We start from the raw sequence: 18,831 nt of genomic DNA on the forward strand, positions 1-18,831 counted from the left end.
CATACAGAGCTGTGTAAGGTGTAAACCTACAAAGCGATGTAAGGTGTAAATATACAGAGCTGTGTAAGGTGTAAATATATAGAGCTGTGTAAGGTGTAAACCTACAGAGCTGTGTAAGGTGTAAACATACAGAGCTGTGTAAAGTGTAAACCTACATAGCTGTGTAAGGTGTAAAAATACAGAGCTGTGTAAGGTGTAAACATACAGAGCTGTGTAAGGTGTAAACCTACAGAGCTGTGTAAGGTGTAAATATACAGAGCTGTGTAAGGTGTAAATATACAGAGCCGTGTAAGGTGTAAATATACAGAGCTGTGTAAGGTGTAAACCTACAGAGCTATGTAAGGTGTAAATATACAGAGCTGTGTAAGGTGTAAATATATAGAGCTGTGTAAGGTGTAAACCTACAGAGCTGTGTAAGGTGTAAACATACAGAGCTGTGTAAGGTGTAAACATACAGAGCTGTGTAAGGTGTAAACCTACATAGCTGTGTAAAGTGTAAACCTACATAGCTGTGTAAGCCGTAAATATACAGAGCTGTGTAAGGTGTAAACATACAGAGCTGTGTAAGGTGTAAATATACAGAGCTGTGTAAGGTGTAAACCTACAGAGCTGTGTAAGGTGTAAATATACAGAGCTGTGTAAGGTGTAAACCAACAGAGCTGTGTAAGGTGTAAATATACAGAGCTGTGTAAGGTGTAAATATACAGAGCCGTGTAAGGTGTAAATATACAGAGCTGTGTAAGGTGTAAACCTACAGAGCTGTGTAAGGTGTAAATGTACAGAGCTGTGTAAAATGTAAACCTACAGAGCTGTGTAAGGTGTAAATATACAGAGCTGTGTAAGGTGTAAATATACAGAGCTGTGTAAGGTGTAAACCTACAGAGCTGTGTAAGGTGTAAATATACAGAGCTGTGTAAGGTGTAAACCTACAGAGCTGTGTAAGGTGTAAACATACAGAGCTGTGTAAGGTGTAAATATACAGAGCTGTATAAGGTGTAAAGCTACAGAGCTGTGTAAGGTGTAAACCAACAGAGCTGTGTAAGGTGTAAACCAACAGAGCTGTGTAGATGTAATAAATATACAGAGCCGTGTAAGGTGTAAATATACAGAGCTGTGTAAGGTGTAAACCTAAAGAGCTATGTAAGGTGTAAATATACAGAGCTGTGTATGGTGTAAATATATAGAGCTGTGTAAGGTGTAAACATACAGAGCTGTGTAAGGTGTAAATATACAGAGCTGTGTAAAGTGTAAACCTACATAGCTGTGTAAGGTGTAAAACATACAGAGCTGTGTAAGGTGTAAACATACAGAGCTGTGTAAGGTGTAAACCTACAGAGCTGTGTAAGGTGTAAATATACAGAGCTGTGTAAGGTGTAAACCTACAGAGCTGTGTAAGGTGTAAATATACAGAGCTGTGTAAGGTGTAAACCAACAGAGCTGTGTAAGGTGTAAATATACAGAGCTGTGTAAGGTGTAAATATACAGAGCTGTGTAAGGTGTAAATGTACAGAGCTGTATAAGGTGTAAACCTACAGAGCTGTATAAGGTGTAAATATACAGAGCTGTGTAAGGTGTAAACCTACAGAGCTGTGTAAGGTGTAAACCTACAGAGCTATGTAAGATGTAAACATACAGAGCTGTGTAAGGTGTAAACCTACAAAGCGATGTAAGGTGTAAATATACAGAGCTGTGTAAGGTGTAAATATATAGAGCTGTGTAAGGTGTAAACCTACAGAGCTGTGTAAGGTGTAAACCTACAGAGCTGTGTAAGGTGTAAACCAACAGAGCTGTGTAAGGTGTAAATATACAGAGCTGTGTAAGGTGTAAATATACAGAGCCGTGTAAGGTGTAAATATACAGAGCTGTGTAAGGTGTAAACCTACAGAGCTTTGTAAGGTGTAAACATACAGAGCTGTGTAAGGTGTAAACATACAGAGCTGTGTAAGGTGTAAACCTACATAGCTGTGTAAAGTGTAAACCTACATAGCTGTGTAAGCCGTAAATATACAGAGCTGTGTAAGGTGTAAACATACAGAGCTGTGTAAGGTGTAAATATACAGAGCTGTGTAAGGTGTAAACCCTACAGAGCTGTGTAAGATAATAAATATACAGAGCTGTGTAAGGTGTAAACCAACAGAGCTGTGTAAGGTGTAAATATACAGAGCTGTGTAAGGTGTAAATATACAGAGCCGTGTAAGGTGTAAATATACAGAGCTGTGTAAGGTGTAAACCTACAGAGCTATGTAAGGTGTAAATATACAGAGCTGTGTAAGGTGTAAATATATAGAGCTGTGTAAGGTGTAAACCTACAGAGCTGTGTAAGGTGTAAACATACAGAGCTGTGTAAGGTGTAAACATACAGAGCTGTGTAAGGTGTAAACCTACATAGCTGTGTAAAGTGTAAACCTACATAGCTGTGTAAGGTGTAAATATACAGAGCTGTGTAAGGTGTAAACATACAGAGCTGTGTAAGGTGTAAATATACAGAGCTGTGTAAGGTGTAAACCTACAGAGCTGTGTAAGGTGTAAATATACAGAGCTGTGTAAGGTGTAAACCTACAGAGCTGTGTAAGGTGTAAATATACAGAGCTGTGTAAGGTGTAAACCTACAGAGCTGTGTAAGGTAATAAATATACAGAGCTATGTAAGGTGTAAACCTACAGAGCTGTGTAAGGTGTAAACATACAGAGCTGTGTAAGGTGTAAATATACAGAGCTGTATAAGGTGTAAAGTTACAGAGCTGTGTAAGGTGTAAACCAACAGAGCTGTGTAAGGTGTAAACCAACAGAGCTGTGTAAGGTGTAAATATACAGAGCCGTGTAAGGTGTAAATATACAGAGCTGTGTAAGGTGTAAACCTACAGAGCTATGTAAGGTGTAAATATACAGAGCTGTGTAAGGTGTAAATATATAGAGCTGTGTAAGGTGTAAACCTACAGAGCTGTGTAAGGTGTAAACATACAGAGCTGTGTAAGGTGTAAATATACAGAGCTGTGTAAAGTGTAAACCTACATAGCTGTGTAAGGTGTAAATATACAGAGCTGTGTAAGGTGTAAACATACAGAGCTGTGTAAGGTGTAAACCTACAGAGCTGTGTAAGGTGTAAACCTACAGAGCTGTGTAAGGTGTAAATATACAGAGCTGTGTAAGGTGTAAACCTACAGAGCTGTGTAAGGTGTAAATATACGGAGCTGTGTAAGGTGTAAATATACAGAGCTGTGTAAGGTGTAAACCAACAGAGCTGTGTAAGGTGTAAATATACAGAGCTGTGTAAGGTGTAAATATACAGAGCTGTGTAAGGTGTAAATGTTGCTTTGTTTTGACGTTCTGAACCAAAACCTTAATGACAGCTAATGGTATTTGTATTAAGACTAGCGTATTAGTCGGTATACTGTTTGGAAATGTTTCTATTAATGTCATTTAAAACAATTAATGAAATATAAATAACGCATCCGTTGCTGAATGCGAAAATGAATTTTAAAGACATGTATAGAAATATGTACGTATATATGACGAAGTATAAGTAAGAAATTATTTTGGAGGTTAAGGGGTTGTGATGCGGAACTTTTCCCATGCACAATTTCTGAAACTTCAATATGGACAATGTGTTCTAACAAGCATTGTCTATTGTATTGCAACGTAATTCAAAATGTATATTGTTGGATTATGTGAGTATCACTAGGTACAGTTGTTGGATTATGTGAGTATCACTAGGTACTGTTGTTGGATTATGTGAGTATCAGTAGGTACTGTTGTTGGATTATGTGAGTATCAGTAAGTACTGTTGTTGGATTATGTGTGTATCAGTAGGTACTGTTGTTGGATTATGTGAGTATCAGTAAGTACTGTTGTTGGATTATGTGTGTATCAGTAGGTACTGTTGTTGGATTATGTGAGTATCAGTAGGTACTGTTGTTGGATTATGTGAGTATCAGTAGGTACTGTTGTTGGATTATGTGAGTTTCAGTAAGTACTGTTGTTGGATTATGTGTGTATCAGTAGGTACTGTTGTTGGATTATGTGAGTATCAGTAGGTACTGTTGTTGGATTATGTGAGTATCAGTAGGTACTGTTGTTGGATTATGTGAGTATCAGTAGGTACTGTTGCTGGATTATGTGAGTATCACTAGGTACTGTTGTTGGATTATGTGAGTATCAGTAGGTACTGTTGTTGGATTATGTGAGTATCAGTAGGTACTGTTGTTGGATTATGTGAGTATCAGTAAGTACTGTTGTTGGATTATGTGAGTATCAGTAGGTACTGTTGTTGGATTATGTGAGTATCAGTAGGTACTGTTGTTGGATTATGTGTGTATCAGTAGGTACTGTTGTTGGATTATGTGAGTATCACTAGGTACTGTTGTTGGATTATGTGAGTATCAGTAGGTACTGTTGTTGGATTATGTGAGTATCAGTAGGTACTGTTGTTGGATTATGTGAGTATCAGTAGGTACTGTTGTTGGATTATGTGAGTATCAGTAGGTACTGTTGTTGGATTATGTGAGTATCAGTAAGTACTGTTGTTAGATTATGTTAGTATCAATAATTACTGTTGTTGGATTATGTGAGTATCACTAGGTACTGTTGTTGGATTATGTGAGTATCAGTAGGTACTGTTGTTGGATTATGTGAGTATCATTAGGTACTGTTGTTGAATTATGTGAGTATCAGTAGGTACTGTTTTTGGATTATGTGAGTATCAGTAGGTACTGTTCTTGTATTATGTGAGTATCAGTAGGTACTGTTGTTGGATTATGTGAGTATCAGTAGGTACTGTTGTTGGATTATGTGAGTATCAGTAAGTACTGTTGTTGGATTATGTGTGTATCAGTAGGTACTGTTGTTGGATTATGTGAGTATCAGTAGGTACTGTTGTTGGATTATGTGAGTATCAGTAGGTACTGTAATTGGATTATCTGAGTATCAGTAGGTACTGTTGTTGGATTATCTTAGTATCAGTAGGTACTGTTGTTGGATTATTTGAGTATCAGTAGGTACTGTTGTTGGATTACAACAGAAAAAAACAGTTTACTCTTTTAATAAACAACAGTCTACTCCTATATTAAACAACAGTTTACTCCTTTAATAAACAAGTCTACTCCTATATTAAACAACAGTCTACTACTTTAATAAACAACAGTCTACGACTTTAATAAACAACAGTCTACTCCTCTAATAAACCATATTCTACTCCTCTAATAAACAAGAGTCTACTACTTTAATAAACAACAGTCTACTCCTCTTATAAACAACAGTCTACTCTTCTAATAAACAACAGTCTACTCCTTTAATAAACAACAATCTACTCCTCTAATAAACAACAGTTTACTCCTATATTTAACAACAGAGTACTCCTATATTAAACAGCAGTCTACTCCTCTAATAAACAACAATCTACTCCTTTAAAAACAACATTCTACTCCTCTAATAAACAACAGTCTACTCCTATATTAAACAACAGTCTACTCCTCTAATAAACAACAGTCTACTCCTATATTAAACAACAGTCTACTCCTCTAATAAACAACAGTCTACTCCTTTAATAAACAACAGTCTGCTCCTATATTAAACAACGGTCTACTCCTTTAATAAACAACGGTCTGCTCCTCTAATAAACAACGGTCTGCTCCTATATTAAACAACGGTCTGCTCTTCTGTTAAACAATAATCTGCTCCTATATTAAACAACAGTCTACTCCTCTAATAAACAACCGTCTGCTTCTATATTAAACAACGGTCTACTCCTCTAATAAACAACAGTCTGCTCCTTTAATAAACAACGGTCTGCTCCTCTAATAAACAACCGTCTACTTCTATGTTAAATAACAGTCTACTCCTCTATTAAACAACAGTCTACTCCTCTGATAAACAACATTCTACTCCTATATTAACAACAGTCTACTCCTCTAATAACCAACAGTCTACTCCTCTAATAAACAACAGTCTACTCCTCTAATAACCAACAGTCTACTCCTCTAATAAACAACAGTCTACTTCTATATTAAACAACAGTCTACTCCTCTATTAAACAACAGTCTACTCCTCTATTAAACAACAGTCTACTCCTCTAATAAACAACAGTCTACTCCTTTAATAAACAACAGTCTACTCCTCTAATAAACAACATTCTACTTTTATATTAACAACAGTCTACTCCTTTAATAAACAACAGTCTACTCCTCTAATAAACAACCGTCTACTCCTCTATTAAACAACAGTCTACTCCTCTAATAAACAACAGTCTACTCCTTTAATAAACAACAGTCTACTCCTCTAATAAACAACATTCTACTTTTATATTAACAACAGTCTACTCCTTTAATAAACAACAGTCTACTCCTCTAATAAACAACCGTCTACTTCTATATTAAACAACAGTCTACTCCTCTATTAAACAACAGACTACTCCTCTAATAAACAACAGTCTACTCCTTTAATAAACAACAGTCTACTCCTCTAATAAACAACATTCTACTCCTATATTAACAACAGTCTACTCCTCTAATAAACAACAGTTTACTCCTCTAATAAACAACAGTCTACTTCTATATTAAACAACAGTCTACTCCTATATTAAACAACAGTCTACTTTTCTAATAAACAACAGTCTACTCCTTTAATAAACAACAGTCTACTCCTCTAATAAACAACAGTCTACTCCTTTAATAAACAACAGTCTACTCCTCTAATAAACAACATTCTACTTTTATATTAACAACAGTCTACTCCTTTAATAAACAACAGTCTACTCCTCTAATAAACAACCGTCTACTTCTATATTAAACAACAGTCTACTCCTCTATTAAACAACAGACTACTCCTCTAATAAACAACAGTCTACTCCTTTAATAAACAACAGTCTACTCCTCTAATAAACAACATTCTACTCCTATATTAACAACAGTCTACTCCTCTAATAAACAACAGTTTACTCCTCTAATAAACAACAGTCTACTTCTATATTAAACAACAGTCTACTCCTATATTAAACAACAGTCTACTTTTCTAATAAACAACAGTCTACTCCTTTAATAAACAACAGTCTACTCCTCTAATAAACAACAGTCTACTCCTTTAATAAACAACAGTCTACTCCTCTAATAAACAACAGTCTACTCCTCTAATAAACAACAGTCTACTCCTCTATTAAACAACAGTCTACTCCTCTAATAAACAACAGTCTACTCCTTTAATAAACAACAGTCTACTCCTATATTAAACAATAATCTACTCCTATATTAACAACAGTCTACTCCTATATTAAACAACAGTCTACTCCTCTAATTAAAAAACAGAAATTTCGAGGCTATACGAAAATATCTTTATCGTAGTTATCTTTTATTTTAAATGTTTTTGACTGAAATAACACGGCAGTACTCAGGCCAGCTGATCGAGATAAGGAAAAACTGGAACCACGTCCAATTAATTTAGCCCAGGTAATGAAACTGGTAACAACACTTTATGTTAGCTTTTTCAAGGTTGCGCTCGCAACCAGTTTGATTTAACTTGTTAATATTCACCGTATGATATCTGTTAATCCCGGCCAGAATAATTTAAATCAGGAAACTTTTACTTACAAGCTCAAAACCTCACATTTTACTGTACCAATGGCAGATGCTGCTTTGTTATTGTGCCAAGAAATTACAAGTGTGTAAGGCATTACGCGCACCTTTATCGTTTACCTGATTTAATGTTTGTTTCTTTCGTCATAATTGTCACGCATTGTGCGACTATAATAAGCGTTTTGTTTTCTGTTAAGTCAGCGAAATGCTTCAAATTTTCTTAGAAAAGTTGATCACTGAGGTTGACCAATGTTTCCTTGTTTTCGCCTGGACGTAAGGTTAAGTCATAGAGAAACGGTAAGAACTTATTAGATGGTTGACGTTTAATGCCACGTTAGACCGATGGCGAATTGCTCACAACAGCCATTTGTTAAAATTGCCAACTTAAGGATCTCGAAGTACAAACTAAGGTTAAAATGTGGGAATGGTACAGTAGTCTACTAATGGAACTCGCACACGGATAAGAATGACTTTATCATGTGATAAATGGATAATAATGACTTTATCATGTGATAAATGGATAAGAATGACTTTATCATGTGATAAATGGATAAGAATGACTTTATCATGTGATAAATAGATAAGAATGACTTTATCATGTGATAAATGGATAAGAATGATTTTATCACATTATAAAGAAACCAAACAAACGCACAAATATTTGTTATTTTTATTTTCAAGCACAATACTGCGCAATGGTCTTTCTGTACTATGTTTTTACAGGGATTGAAACTGAATTTTAGCGTTATAAGCCGTCAAGCTTACCTCTGATCCTTTATAAAGGACACTGTATGATCCATTCTGAGCATTAACTTCTTACTCATTTTACAGAGAGCATCAGAACTCTGATAACCATGTCAGGTGATAACATTGAATAAACGTATTCATCATGAACCATTAGAGCAAACGAAGGCCACCTAACAAACCTGTCACGCGATGTATGCATATTTTTTTAGTTTATTGGTTACTAAATTACACAAAGCGACACAATGGGCTATCTTTGATCCACCCATCACGGGTATTGATTTGTTTGTTTGTTTGGAATTTCGCACAAAGCTACTCGAGGGCTATCTGTGCTAGCCGTCCCTAATAGCAGTGTAAGACTAGAGGGAAGGCAGCTAGTCATCATCACCCACCGCCAACTCTTGGGCTACTCTTTTACCAACGAATAGTGGGATTTACCGTCACATTATAACGCTTCCACGGCTGGGAGGGCGAGCATGTTTGGCGCGACTTGGGCGCGAACCCGCAATCCTCAGGTTACGAGTTGAACGCCTTAACGCGCTAGGCCATGCCGGGCCCCACGGGTATTGAAAACCGGACTTTTAACGTTATAATTTTTCAGACTGTATAATAAATTAACCCGTATCGAATATATCAAATTAATGCTCCATTAAACATAGGAATATTAAATATGCATACATGTACGTACTTATGAGAAGAACAAAGGAAGATAAAATATAATATACTGAGCTGTTACCATTTTTTTTTTTTTCTGGTCTAAACTTAATCCTATCATTCTACGATAAATCAAACATCATGAGTGATGTTTAAAAGTATCGTTTGTAAATCTAATGAATGGTCACTTTTTAAAATCCATTCATTATATATCAGACTTACATAATTCAAACACCTATTTCATCATTTGTCTAACACAAGGTTATGAGTGGTTGTAGTGGTGATTATTAAAATTTAGTTTCACTATAAGGGTTAGCAAAAAAACGCTTTAATCATAAAGCTACACAGTTCGCTACCTGTGATGCGTCCATTATGGGTAAGGGTAAATAAACCCGATTTTTAGCATTATAAATCTTTTAACTTCTCGATGAACCAATGATGGGGGTTCACAATGACGAGAAATGTCTAATGTTAATCCATTTAATAATGAGTGGCTGCACCTTTAACTGCTGTTATTGGAATTGGATTGCTCAGCAAAGTATCAAAATGTTTCATAAGTGTACCTTGATGTTGTTGTTTTTATATAAAACCAAGAATAATAAATATTCGAAGCATCAGTCTTCTCTACTTGATGGTTAGGAAGCTTGTCTCAGAATCTGTGGGTTACGGGTTCGAATCTCCGTCCAATCAAACAGGCTCAGCCTTTCAGCCGTTGGGACGCTATAATGTACGGTTAATCCCACTTTTCGTTGGTTAAAGAGTAGTCCAAGTGTTGGCGGTGGGTGGTGATGACTAGCTGCTTTTCCTCTAGCCTTACACTGCTAAATTAAGGACGATTAACGCGTATAGCCCTTACATAGCTTTGCGCAAAATTCAAAAACAAACAAAAACAAGGTGTTTTGTTTAAACAACAGCTATGACATCCATTGCAGGATCACACAGAAATGTTATTGAAATAAAAGGTTAGAGTAATTATAAACATAATTTTGTCTTGTTGTGAAAGTCCTTGACTCTCTACCATAAAAGTAAAGTCAGTCTTTTCATGGCGCCCTGTTTGTTGGAAACTATAGCTCGTGCATTTTCTAGCACAGTAATTGGAAACTGGCATATTAAAATTTCCCATTTTGCTCTCGCGTATCATTAGTTGAGTCACTATTGTTCATTATTATTCGAGCTTGTCGTCTCTACGTGGATTTTCGTGTTTACATTTCAGCAAGATTTTAACAGTGAACGATTACTAGAGTAGATTTTTCTATTCAGACAACGGTGGTGTTTCTTACTACTGTGCTTATGCTTAGCTGAAGTCGTGAGTGTGTTTTATCATCACTGCCTCTTGTTTTATTTCGTGTAGCTAATGCTATTCTTAAATAATTGGTGTTAAGGTAGAAGCTATAAATGTCAGTAATTGGCATCTTATCTAAGTGTTATTCTACTAAACACTTGATAAGCATGTTACTACATGTAATTATAAGACATTAATCTGTGTAAAATTACATGAACATTATTCCGTTCTGATGAGATTCCTTTGTTGTTGCACATCTTTTGTTACATTACACTGTGACATAGGCAGAAGTCGATCAATAACTCTGTTATGAAACAATCTTTACCTTCAAGATGTTTTTTTTTCTTCAGAAAAACCTTATATTTTGTTTGTTATAGTTGCACACTAGTGCATGTGTTTATAGTTATTTATTTTGAGTAAGTTCAGTGTGACAGTGGGACGGTAAAAAGGCCAAAGCAGCAGTAAACTGTTGATAAACAAGTAACATTCAATGGTTCGTGTGCAGCTTAACATAAAACCTGAGAAACAATATTAGTTAAAACTGTTCATTAAAAAGGAAGGAAATAGGGGCGTCAAAAATAACAGAAACAAGATTTGATAAAATGAAAATATTATATTTTCAAACCTACAACTCTAGTAAACAAACAAGGCTGGAAATAATATCAACTTTATTTCTTACGAATTTGTAATAAATTAATAAATACTGTAAAGTTGGAGCTAAATATAAGGATTTGTAACTTGAGAAAATAAAGTAGATATTATTTATAGCATTGTTTGACGATCCCTATCGCCCCATTTTAAATTAACAGTTTTATTAACTTTGTCTATTTAACATCCGAAAAGAAGGAATAATTCTTTAAGTGAGCGTTTCTATTTCAACTCAGCCCATATGAATCATATTTCAAGTGGTTTTTATCGATAAATAACTATCCAGGTTCACGTGTATATTCTGGTATCTTTGAACAGTACAGTGTCATGTATCTCACATTAAAACACATTTGAAAATGCAAATCAGTAAGTCGTGTGTCAACTACATCCAGTATGAAGAAGAAGTGCAAAGACATGCATCAGAACTACATGTTGACACCTTTTAACATTTCGTAAGAGATGTCATTTTCCCAAAACTGAGCACTTTAGACAATAGTAAGAACAGCCCGATTCATTCATTTAGATCACAATAATGTGTTAGTGTCGAGAATTTAGAATTTACAAGGTGTGGATAGCTCCTGTATTGATCTCCAGTGCTGACTTATACTATTAGAAATTAGGTTTTGATTCCTGTGGTTGGCAGAACACAGATAGCCCTTTGTGTAGCTTTGTGCTTAATAACCAAAAGCAATGGCGACATCCTGTATTTAATAATATTGAAAAACAAATAAATATGGATCATTTGGGATGTCATGACCATCCACAAAGAAACCTGCAACCAGTCGTGGTAAGTAAACTGAGGTTTATTGCGACAGGTGTGTATTCACACATACAAAGATCAGTAGCCCCAGTTCAGTTCGCAACATTATAAGAAAAGTGACACAATGTACAAGTGCTTGTTGCGTAACACTTCCGTTCAACGTGTTATACCACAAGCAGCAGGAAAACGAAACGTGCATTCGTGCAACGTACCAGGAAAAACAAGGTGCACATAATTAATGACATCGAAACTTTTGTTTGTATCATAACTGAGTTGTAAACATAAACTATTAGTTAAAGAATCAGCCTGAAAGTTGAAACATTTTGTCAGGTCTCTTCCTGTTGTTCAGTTGACTTTTCTTAGAGAAAGAAGACTGCGTCTAGTAGTTGATATCTTTCAATATAATTTAATCAGAGAGACTTATTTCAGTAAGAGGTTTCTCATAAACCCCAGCAACATTTCTACCGAGATACCTAATTGCACTAACAATCCTATAAAAGTTTACAAAAGCCATTGGCCCGTCATGGTCAGGTGGTTAAGGCGCTCGACTTGTAATCCGAGAGTCGCGGGTTTGAAATCCCCCTCACACCAAACATGCTCGCTCTTTCAGCCGTGGAAGTGTTATAGTTTGAGGGTCAATCCCACTATTTGTTGGTAAAAGAGTATCCCAAGAGTTGGCGGTGATGACTAGCTGCCTTCCATCTAGTCTTACACTGCTAAATTAGGGGGTAGCGCAAATATCCCTCGTGTAGCTTTGCCCGAAGTTCAAAACAAAACCTATCTTTAGTACTTTTACTCACACCTGTCCCAAAATTTGCTTAAAACAATTTTATTTTTCTAGTTCTCCCGATTCTCTAATGTTTAGTTTCCATTTAAACTTAATCGGATTAGTCAAGCTAGCATTTTATCAGGTCTAAAATATCACATGTACTTTCCGTATGTTCTGCTGAAACTAATTCATTTACTATACATTTATTTATCGTATTTTATGCCGTTATTTGTTAATAAGCACAGAGCTAAACAAAGAGCCGTCCCTAATTTAGCAGTGTAAGACTAGAGGGAAGGCAGCTAGTCATCACCATCCACCGCCAACTCTTGGGCTACTCTTTTACCAACGAATAGTGGGATTGATCGAAACATTATAACGCCCCACGGCTGAAAGGGCGAGCATGTTAAGAACGACACATGGAACAATACAGTATTTACTACATTAAATACACTATTTAATACTGAGTATAAAACTGAATTAATGTTACGGAATTTACATTTAGACCCCGGTAGATCAATGAAAACTCTAAAGACTTACGCTGCTGTGAACCGGGTTTTGATATTTATGATGGGTAGCTTCGTGCCAAAACTACAAACACATAAAGTAGTTTAAAAAAATTAAGTCAGTTATCGGAGCAAATGTTTATTTTTGTCATTAATCATAAAGCTACGGAAAGGATTATTTGTAGTCAACCCGAAACGGGTATTAAAACCCAAATTTTAGCCTTCAGACTTATAATTGAGCCATTAGACAGGGTGCAGGTAAAAAGACAGTATCTTGTTCAGTAACGTATTTTTACGACCTTTTAAAAAAACTGAGGTTTAATCAATATAACACTTTTCACAATTAATCAGTGACTCCTTTATTACAATTATATAAGAACGATTAGAATGTTTAAAATATTTTCTTCTCATAAAGTAAAATTACTTGTGGTCTATTTATAAGGAAAATCTGAGGATGCTTTCTTTTTCATTATTCGGTGTGACTACATTTAAGTGCTTACAACTAATTAATTATTAATCAAATGTTTCTTGTTGTTGTTTTTCGGCAGTGGAAAGTTTTATCTTCTCAAAAACAGCTGTTTCTAGTTGCCACGTGAAAGAACCATTTCGTCTAAGTAAGTCCCAGATTGCAGTGATGTAAGTGTTATTCTTACAGTTATTTTGATATATAATTATTGAAATTAAACAGTGTTCAGAAATTATTGATCAATTCTGTAGGAATAATAGACTTATTTATCAATTTATAGCCGTTATCTTTGCATGAATTATTTCTTTAAATAATAGCATTCATTCCATTTTCCTCTAATAGCTGGTGACTTTCATGGCCAGATGGTTAAAGGACCTAACTCGTAATTTGAGGGTCGTAAGTTTAAATCCCCGTCACACCAAACATGCTCGCCTTTTCAGCCGTAAGAGCGTTATTATGGTACAATCAATCCGTTGATTGTTATGTTACAACTATTCGTTGGTAAAAGAGTAGCCCAAGAACTGGAGATGGATGGTGATGACCAGCTGTTTTCCTTCCGGTCTTTCACTGCAAAATTAAGGACAGCTAGCACAGATGGCCCTAGTGTACCTTTGCGCGAAATTCAAAACAAATGATTAAACTGATAGGTTGTTTTAGAGGTCATTTGCACCTGACCCTCCTGGATATCTAATATCTAACATACATGAGAAGCATTACATCATTATTGTATTAATGATTTGTGAAAATTAAAACAGTGCACTATTATTTTATCTAAATGAGAATACATAAAAGTAATACAACTAAAACATGTATTACTTATTCAAATATCAAAGCTGGTAAAGCCCTGACATGGTACTGATGACTAGGGTTACTGTTTCGAAACCTGCAGATTGTGGTTTCGAAGTTTATCACCGAATATGCTTCATCTTTAGGACGAGGGGAACGATATAAAGTGATGTCAATCGCATTACTTCACTGGAGAAGTCCGAGAGTGTATGGTTGGCTTTCCTCTAGTTTATTACTTCTAAATAAGAGGTGGCGAGTGCAAATTCTCTCTCCGCGAATTTAACAAATAAAGAAAATATTATTTATTAATAACGAGTTCCTTAAATGTGTTGAAATTCAGTTAAACTTACAAGCATTTTAAAAGGAAATGTTAAAATAGTGTTCATTTACAACACTAAGTTATAGTAATTTAGTGTTAAAATATTAACTCATTTTCAACTAAATTCCCATTAAACTTTGTATTAGTAGCGTATGAATACATCAACTGTTTCTTTACACTGATATATGAACTAAATAACGTTATAAAACACAGTAATTAGAAAAAAACGATATAAAATAGTCATAATTTTTTATAATGTTATGAATATAATTAGGGTTAATCGCACTTTACAAGAACGATGTTTCACATCCCGTGAATGTTTTTGGAACTGCTTTTGCTATCATCATTTATCCTCAGTCACGATTGGCCGTCGCCATTTTAACAAGAAAGGCTTAAAATCAGTTTGGTATACCCTTATTTAGTGCTTAGACAGTGTAATAATTATTATAACTAAGAATAGTTCCCTCTCTTCCTTTTTATGTATTTTTGAAAATACCCAGGAATAATCACACTCTGTAAAACAATATTTCAAATCTCCCTTGAAGTCCCTTTAACTTCTGTAATGCTCAATTTGATAACCACTCTTGTCTACTGCTGTCCATCCGACACTGCACTTTCTATGGTAACAATCTTTATCGAGAGGCGGTGAAGTTAATCTAACATCACACATGTCCATCCGACACTGCACTTTCTATGGTAACAATCTTTATCGAGAGGCGGTGAAGTTAATCTAACATCACACATGTTTAAAGACTTTCTACTGGCCTTATACACTATGTTACGTTAGCTTTTTAGACCACGTGTAACCAAACCAAAATTCCATTAGATCTGAATGGAACTGCTGTTTTTCTCATACTTTGTTTAATGAAACAGACGTTAGTTTTGTGGCGTGGTTATAAGCTTGCATAATTTTCGGCTCGTGTGCTTTTATTAACCTCAAATTATTTCTTAATCCTGTTAGCGATGCCAGAAGGTATGGCTAGCCTTATCGCAATGACATTTTTGGGGTTGAAGGGTTCTCTTCCGTAACTATACTTTTCATATTGCAGATAGGACCGCTGGTCCGGATTAGCTTGAAATAGTAGTTTGGAACTTGTTGGAATCCCTGAAAGCGTTTTGTGCGAATGTCTTTACATCCTTGGGTAATGATAAATATGTCCTACTTTAAAATTGTGACCCTATGTCATTTAATATTTTTGCTTTCCGAAAATCCTTACTCAAAACAGTATTAATGATATATTGCACTGGGAAATAGTCAAAACTTCGCAGTGAATCAAAGATACAGATGCCAAACATGCCGCTCGTGGCAATTTTGGAGGCACGTCACTATATTCACATATAAACATGGCTCTTATGTGTACATTGTTTTGTTATGGTTGAAACGCAAATATGTCCACCTTAGTAAGCTTTTCCTAGTAACAACACTAATAAAAGAAACTTTAACCGCAGAAACCAAATTTTACGTATTATGCTAGTGTTTTGTTTAAGTAAAGAAAGTACAGTTAAACTATATATAAAAACCCGGATCTAGATGTCTGTAATACGATTATAAGCTAAACTAAGAAAAAAATGTCATTTATTAGTCATTACTCAGTAACTCATAACAAAATATTCTGTAACCATAGCATCTAAAGCTTTGAGTATATTCAGATATGATGCAAACATAAATATTAGTGTAGGAAGCTCTAATAAGACACCAAATTAAGGAGGTTACAAAGTCAGTGACGTGACTGACAACGTCACAACTTCTGCTGCCTTAACATTTTGAAATTAATGACAGTTGTTAAAATAACCTTATAGTGCTAATAAATCGATTATTTTATTTCCAATCATCAAAGTTAGTGCTCATCCCACAACTGGCTGTAGAGAGCGAAAGGCAAAAGAAGATTTGATTGTCCATCAAAACCCTCTAACTCATAACCTCCACTCTGAGGTTTCGTAAAACTTTCTAGCGCGATATTTCCGATTGGATCATGTCTGACGTACAGAATATTCCTCAATGCTTATAGGTACTATTGACACAGGCATATTTTATTATCAATAACTCAGTAATGGTACGGACCGGTAATGGACAATTTGTGAATGGTAAGTAACGTCTCTGTTTATATTAACTTATATCATTTTATATAACAATCACTTGGTCGTCTATATACAAAAGGCTTATTTCTTATAGTTTTAGATTTATTTAATTAAGCAACTCAGTAAACTCTATTTGGTTAAAAGAAATAATAATTGTACATTATTCCATGACTAGATGCGTTTTAGCTGTCTTTGGACTTCTGACTGTAGTTGGAACAAGCCTGGATTCAATCAAGATCTACGACATAGCTCCAAACGCAGTTAGATGGATTGAAAATAATCGTAATTATACCTAACTTACTAGAAAAAATATATTCATTATGCACAAGAACCAAGGTTAAGCAGTATTGTAGTAATGGTTACCTTTCACAAAAAGTCACTTGTTTCCTTGGTTGATTTGATTTATTGTTTCTTAGTAAACATTGCTGACTGAAACGTGAAGTACAAAACATGTGATGATTTATACCGTGTATTTAGTAAACATCGCTGACTGAAACGTGTAGTACAAAACATGTGATGATTTATACCGTGTATTTAGTAAACATCGCTGACTGAAACGTATAGTACAAAACATATGATGATTTATACCGTGTATTTAGTAAACATCGCTGACTGAAACGTGTAGTACAAAACATGTGATGATTTATACCGTGTATTTAGTAAACATCGCTGACTGAAAAGTGCAGTACAAAACATCTGATGATTTATACAGCGCATTTAGTAAACATCGCTGACTAAAACGTGTAGTACAAAACATGTGATGATTTATACAGCTTATTTAGTAAACATCGCTGACTGAAACGTGAAGTACAAAACATCTGATGATTTATACCGTGTATTTAGTAAACATCGCTGACTGAAACGTGTAGTACAAAACATGTGATTATTTATACCGCGTATTTAGTAAACATCGCTGACTGAAACGTGTAGTACAAAACATGTGATGATTTATACCGCGTATTTAGTAAACATCGCTGACTGAAACGTGTAGTACAAAACATGTGATGATTTATACAGCGTATTTAGTAAACATCGCTGACTGAAACGTGTAGTACAAAACATGTGATCATTTATACCGCGTATTTAGTAAACATCGCTGACTGAAACGTGAAGTACAAAACATCTGATGATTTATACCGCGTATTTAGTAAACATCGCTGACTGAGACGTGTAGTAAAAAACATGTGATGATTTATACCGTGTATTTAGTAAACATCGCTGACTGAAACGTGTAGTAAAAAACATGTGATTATTTATACCGTGTATTTAGTAAACATCGCTGACTGAAACCTGTAGTACAAAACATGTGATGATTTATACCGTGTATTTAGTAAACATCGCTGACTAAAACGTGTAGTACAAAACATCTGATGATTTATACCGTGTATTTAGTAAATATCGCTGACTGAAACGTGAAGTACAAAACATCTGATGATTTATACCGTGTATTTAGTAAACATCGCTGACTGAAACGTGAAGTTCAAAACATGTGATGATTTATACAGCGTACTTAGTAAACATCGCTGACTAAAACGTGTAGTACAAAATATGTGATGATTTATACCGTGTATTTAGTAAACATCGCTGACTGAAAGGTGTAGTACAAAACATCTGATGATTTATACAGCGTATTTAGTAAACATCGCTGACTGAAACGTGTAGTACGAAACATGTGATGATTTATACCGCGTATTTAGAAAACATCGCTGACTGAAACCTGTAGTACAAAACATGTGATGATTTATACCGTGTATTTAGTAAACATCGCTGACTGAAAGGTGTAGTACAAAACATCTGATGATTTATACAGCGTATTTAGTAAACATCGCTGACTGAAACGTGTAGTACGAAACATGTGATGATTTATTCCGCGTATTTAGAAAACATCGCTGACTGAAACCTGTAGTGCAAAACATGTGATGATTTATACCGTGTATTTAGTAAACATCGTTGACTGAAACCTGCAGTGCAAAACATGTGATGATTTATACCGCGTATTTAGTAAACATCGCTGACTGAAACGTGTAGTACAAAACATCTGATGATTTATACCGTGTATTTAGTAAATATCGCTGACTGAAACGTGAAGTACAAAACATCTGATGATTTATACCGTGTATTTAGTAAACATCACTGACTGAAACGTGAAGTTCAAAACATGTGATGATTTATACAGCGTATTTAGTAAACATCGCTGACTGAAACGTGAAGTACAAAACATCTGATGATTTATACCGTGTATTTAGTAAACATCGCTGAC

The 18,831-nt window shown here is 35.1% G+C and overlaps 1 protein-coding gene across 1 annotated transcript in view; it reads left to right on the forward strand.

Moving 5' to 3' along the window:
- Window positions 1-16,882, forward strand: part of LOC143235253 (uncharacterized) — a 28,141-nt gene extending 11,259 nt beyond the window's left edge. Inside the window, exons 4-5 of the mRNA XM_076473217.1 lie at window positions 13,470-13,557; window positions 16,747-16,882. Coding sequence (XP_076329332.1) covers window positions 13,470-13,557; window positions 16,747-16,867 — 209 coding nt within the window. The 3' untranslated portion in view covers window positions 16,868-16,882. The remainder of the gene's footprint in view (window positions 1-13,469; window positions 13,558-16,746) is intronic.
- Window positions 16,883-18,831: the final 1,949 nt, after the last annotated feature.

This window comes from Tachypleus tridentatus, chromosome 2, assembly GCF_004210375.1.
Source record: "Tachypleus tridentatus isolate NWPU-2018 chromosome 2, ASM421037v1, whole genome shotgun sequence".
NCBI classification, from domain to species: domain Eukaryota; kingdom Metazoa; phylum Arthropoda; class Merostomata; order Xiphosura; family Limulidae; genus Tachypleus; species Tachypleus tridentatus.